Source organism: Corvus brachyrhynchos, unplaced genomic scaffold, assembly GCF_000691975.1.
Source record: "Corvus brachyrhynchos isolate BGI_N302 unplaced genomic scaffold, ASM69197v1 scaffold72, whole genome shotgun sequence".
NCBI classification, from domain to species: domain Eukaryota; kingdom Metazoa; phylum Chordata; class Aves; order Passeriformes; family Corvidae; genus Corvus; species Corvus brachyrhynchos.
The window spans coordinates 257,386-261,750 of record NW_008236763.1 but is presented as its reverse complement, the minus strand read 5'-3'; the positions used below and the strand labels follow the sequence as shown (position 1 = coordinate 261,750).

The following is a 4,365-nucleotide window of genomic DNA, read 5'->3' as shown; positions in this document are numbered from 1 at the left end:
GTCTGTGCAGGGCCAGGGGTTGGACTTTATGATCTTTGTGGGTCCCTTCCAACTTGGGGTATTCTGTGAACATACTTGAACTTCCCTTGCCAATTCTCACCTGCTACTAATTAACAATAAACTCAATCAAAGCAACTGCTATTTAGTTTCTGGTTTTTTTCTGGCTGCGCAGCAAGGGCCCAATTGGAGAGATGTTACCCTACACTGAGAGAGTGAAGATAAAAATTCATCACAGGCATTCCAGATGATGTTAATTTAAAAGAGAAAATTCAACATTTTAGTCATTGTAATATTTCAGTCAGGTGCAAAAGGCTTGGGAACATGCAGAATACATGGAATTTCCCCCGGACTCACAAAATAGAAAACACTTGAGAAAATATTTCCCATTGGGTTTTTTTTTTATTCCCTCCTGAACAATTTCTAATAGAAAAGGATTGTATACCAGAGCACTCCTGTACAGAAATCCCTTATATCTACCAGTCTTGCTGGATATTCCAAATTTCACAATGTCTCCAGTGTTCACTGTCTCTCAGTAAACACAGGAACGAGTCACCTTCTGCATCTATCAAAAGTCTCACTTGGGAAAAAGTGGCATTAAAAATTTAAGCTAATAGTGGAAATGAGATGTTTACTGTTCTTGGAAGATTATTCTTTGATCACAGGTAGGACAGAAATCTTTATATAAAAGTGTCATTAAAAATACCACCCTAGTGAGAAACTTCTACAAGACTGCACCTCTAATTGCACTCAATACAGGACCTGCAGTAACTATGGAACACTTGTCACCACACTCACCTGTGATGTGACATTAAAAAATCTGTGTATGGAGGTGGTTTGTTTAGTTTTGAGGCAGACCTGAGCTCATTCTGCCTGAACCCAAAGCAGTGGGAGGCCAAAGAGCTTTGATCTGCAGGTGCTGTGCTCTGGCAGGCTCTGAGCACACCAACAGAGCAGGGCTGGCTGATAACTGGGAGCGCTGTAAGGCTGGGACAGGTCTATCGATCAAAAAAGGTTTATCCTTCAAAAATGTGTGTGTCAGGAAGGGTCGTTAACACCAATCTTCACCCCTAAAACAAGGTAAAGTTTGCTCTGAACAGGAGTAACTCCTTCAAGTGCTCTGCTGGCATCTGCTGTTCTCCCACTGCCCCTCAGCAGTGGCAAGGTAACAAAGTCAGGCCAGCCAGAATCTGAGGGTCACTCACTCTGCAGAGCCCAGCTGCCCTGTGCAGCCAGAGCAAACCACAGCCCTGCCATTCACACTGTGGTTTCTCAATCATCTCTTACTCCTTCCATCAAGCACGACAGTCACAACCTGCATTACGTTCTCTAGCTACACACAAGATGGATTTAAGAGCCATCTGCACAGCTGGAATTATTAACTAAAGCTCATAAAAAAATAACAAAGGGAGAGGAAATGAACCATCACAAGGGAAGACACATCAAATACTTCAGTGTTAAGCATCTGAGTGCTGCAGGTACTAAGACAGAGCAGGGTGCAAGCTTTTGCCATCAACACTTCAGAAAAATGCAGAGAAAACAGCCCACACACATTAAGGATAAAACAAATATACAAGGAAACACCTGAAACAACAAATCCTTGTCAGGTAGTTTCATAACAGTCTCTGAAGGCTTGGAGATGAGGTTTTTGTGGCCTAAGCTTCACAGTCTGGCAGATCTTCTCTCCCCACCTCGAAGGATTCTTTGCTGATTGACAACAGCTCACGCAGCTCTTTGTTTTCAAGCTGCAAAATCAACATTTTTGCTGAAATAGAAACGAGCTAATTCACAACTAAAGGACTATCACAGAAAGGTGCTAATTCATAGTTAAAGGATGTTAAACAGTCCCACTCCTTCACAGATACACCACACAGTTTGTAAGGCAAGCATTAACACAGTGCTGCCACAAGGGGAACCACATAATTTAAAGCTTATCTTTTGCTTCTGGCTTTATTTATATATATATATATAGATATATAAAAATAATATGAACATTAAGAACTTGAAAATAATAATGTTCTGCATTTCCTGACACCCTACCCAAATTCTGAGTAAGTCCTTGACACAAACATAGACAATCCAGAGAAAGTCTAGAGACCCCCAAAGCTCAATTTATCTTCAGCAACTGGCTCTGTTCTTACCTCCAACTGAGCCAGTTTCTCCTGAACTTTAAAGAATTGCTCATCATCCACTTGAACAGCTTTTCTCATCACCTCTCCCATCTCACATATTCTGTCTATTTGACTTTCAATTTCCTGAAAGACATAAAATTAATACACGCAGTAAATCCAGGCAAAAGCAACAGTTGCAATTTATCCCTTCTAGATCACTTACTTCCATTTTCCTGATTTTGGATTCTCTTTCTGTTTTGAATTTTAATCCTTTCCTCCCAAGCATTTGCAATCCTTTCTACCTTGTATACTTAAGGATAAGAACTTGTACCTTATTGTCCTTTATCAGGAGTTATCAGTGAAAACAGTGACTAGAGACACAGCAGCCAGCAAGATAAGGCACCCTGACTTAAAGGGAAATAATTTCAAGTGTGACAAGGTCTGAGACAGCAGATTCAGGTTCATGTGAACATGATTAGTAGGCAGCAAATTTTATATTGCTTTATTAGAAAAGCCTGACTGAATTTATAACGACACCAAAAATAAAAGCAAAGAAGATTTCAAGTGTGGAATAAACAACCTTATCTCAGAAGAACATCAAGCAATAAAACTAAAGCAAGTAAGACCAGAGCCTCCTGAGGCAGATTTTAAAGAATCTGTCTAGATACAGAAATAATCCTCTGGAAGATGCATTTTGCAGAAGCTCAGAAATGTACATGGAGGCAACACTGACACATCCCAACATGGAGCTCCTGCTTGAAGAGCAGTACATCACATAATGTGACAGGGTGGAGTTTCTTTAAGTGCCCATAGTTCTTCTACTGCCTCTGGAAGATAAATGTATCACAGAGCAGAGGATTCAGGTTTGAATTCCATTATTCAGAAAGTATGTAAACAAATTAGAGCATCCAGAAGAGAGCTGGAGAACACGAAAGACTTCTGGGAAGAAATATTATTATTTTTCTAAACAGGAAGATGGTTATAATAAGAATATAGTTCTTCTAAAGACATTAGAAGTTTGTTACTGTTCTCCAAATGGTGGAGAGGAAAAAACTCATGGACTTAATCTGAAGTACAGAAGACTTTGCCTAGATATTGAGGGAGTTAAGGGACATCTCTTCAAGGGTTCCTTCAGAGCCTTTTCAGCTTTGTATTGTCAAGTTTTGTTCAAATGTAAAACCTTGATAAACAGCAATTCGTGCACTCAGGCAGGCAGTGGAAACCAGACATTGCTACACCACTTACCTTCAGAGGAGTTAAGCAACTCACGAAAGAGAACCAGTGAGTTGCCACATATCAGTGCAAAGATACACAAGAAAAGAGTTAGGCTGGCTCCAGTTCCAATGAAAAAATCACAACTTATGAGATGTCACTGGGTTGAACCAACCTGCTGCTCTCTAACCACATAAAAATGCATTTTAAAAAATGCATAATACAATTCCTAAGTTTTAAACGGAAATTTAATGTTATTCTATTCTTATTAGATACCTACGTATGAAACAGGCAGCAGTTATCAGCAGCCACATCTCAGAGTTCTGAAATCACTGAGCCCAATCTGGACAAAGGGACACTTTTAGGCCACTGCACTGAGTATCTGGATTTAAAAACACTTGGGAGTGAAATCGCTTTACGAACTAAACATATGCAGCTCACTGAGATTTAGGAGGTTTTTTCCCCTGCATTACAGCTACTGGACAGGAATGATAACAACTTGGATATCTTAGATATTATTATAAAGGATCAGGTACATTAAGCTTAACCCAGCGAAGTCACCACCTGGTTGAAAGAAAAAGCCTCCACCTGGGCTGTGAAGGGGTTGTGCCTTTCAGTGTCCTCTGGGACAGCTGTTACAACCTGTGTGCTCTGAAAGGAACAGAAGGAAATATACCAGCAAAGAGGGACCAGATTTGGAGAAAATGTATTTTGGAGCACTGACACTGCAGGAATGGAAACAACGACTGCACGACAGCGAGCAAGAGACAGGGCACAGGGGTCTTGAGCACTCTCCTGTCCCCATCCCACCTTACCCCAGAATTAGCCTGATGGACTTTCAAGACTGGTTCTGCATCTTCACGTTTTCTCCCTTCCAGAAGCTGTAGCATCTGCTTCCTGTACTTGCTCATGATGAGTTCTAGCGCGTCCTGGTGCTCCTCCAGCGAGACCCACAGCTCTGCAGAACACAGCACGTCACGGCCACGACCGGCAGCCACAGCAGGAGCCCCGAGGCCGGCGCCGGGGACCAGCCGGGCCCGGCGGG

General features: G+C 41.7%; 1 protein-coding gene across 1 annotated transcript; it reads right to left on the bottom strand.

The window, feature by feature from the left end:
* Positions 1-374: 374 nt before the first annotated feature.
* On the bottom strand, positions 375-4,363 carry SIKE1 (suppressor of IKBKE 1; the record flags this gene model as incomplete). Its single annotated transcript, XM_017727141.1, has 3 exons — positions 375-1,742; positions 2,139-2,252; positions 4,136-4,363. Coding segments are annotated over 3 exons (432 nt in total), but the record flags the coding sequence as incomplete, so codon positions are not given.
* Positions 4,364-4,365: the final 2 nt, after the last annotated feature.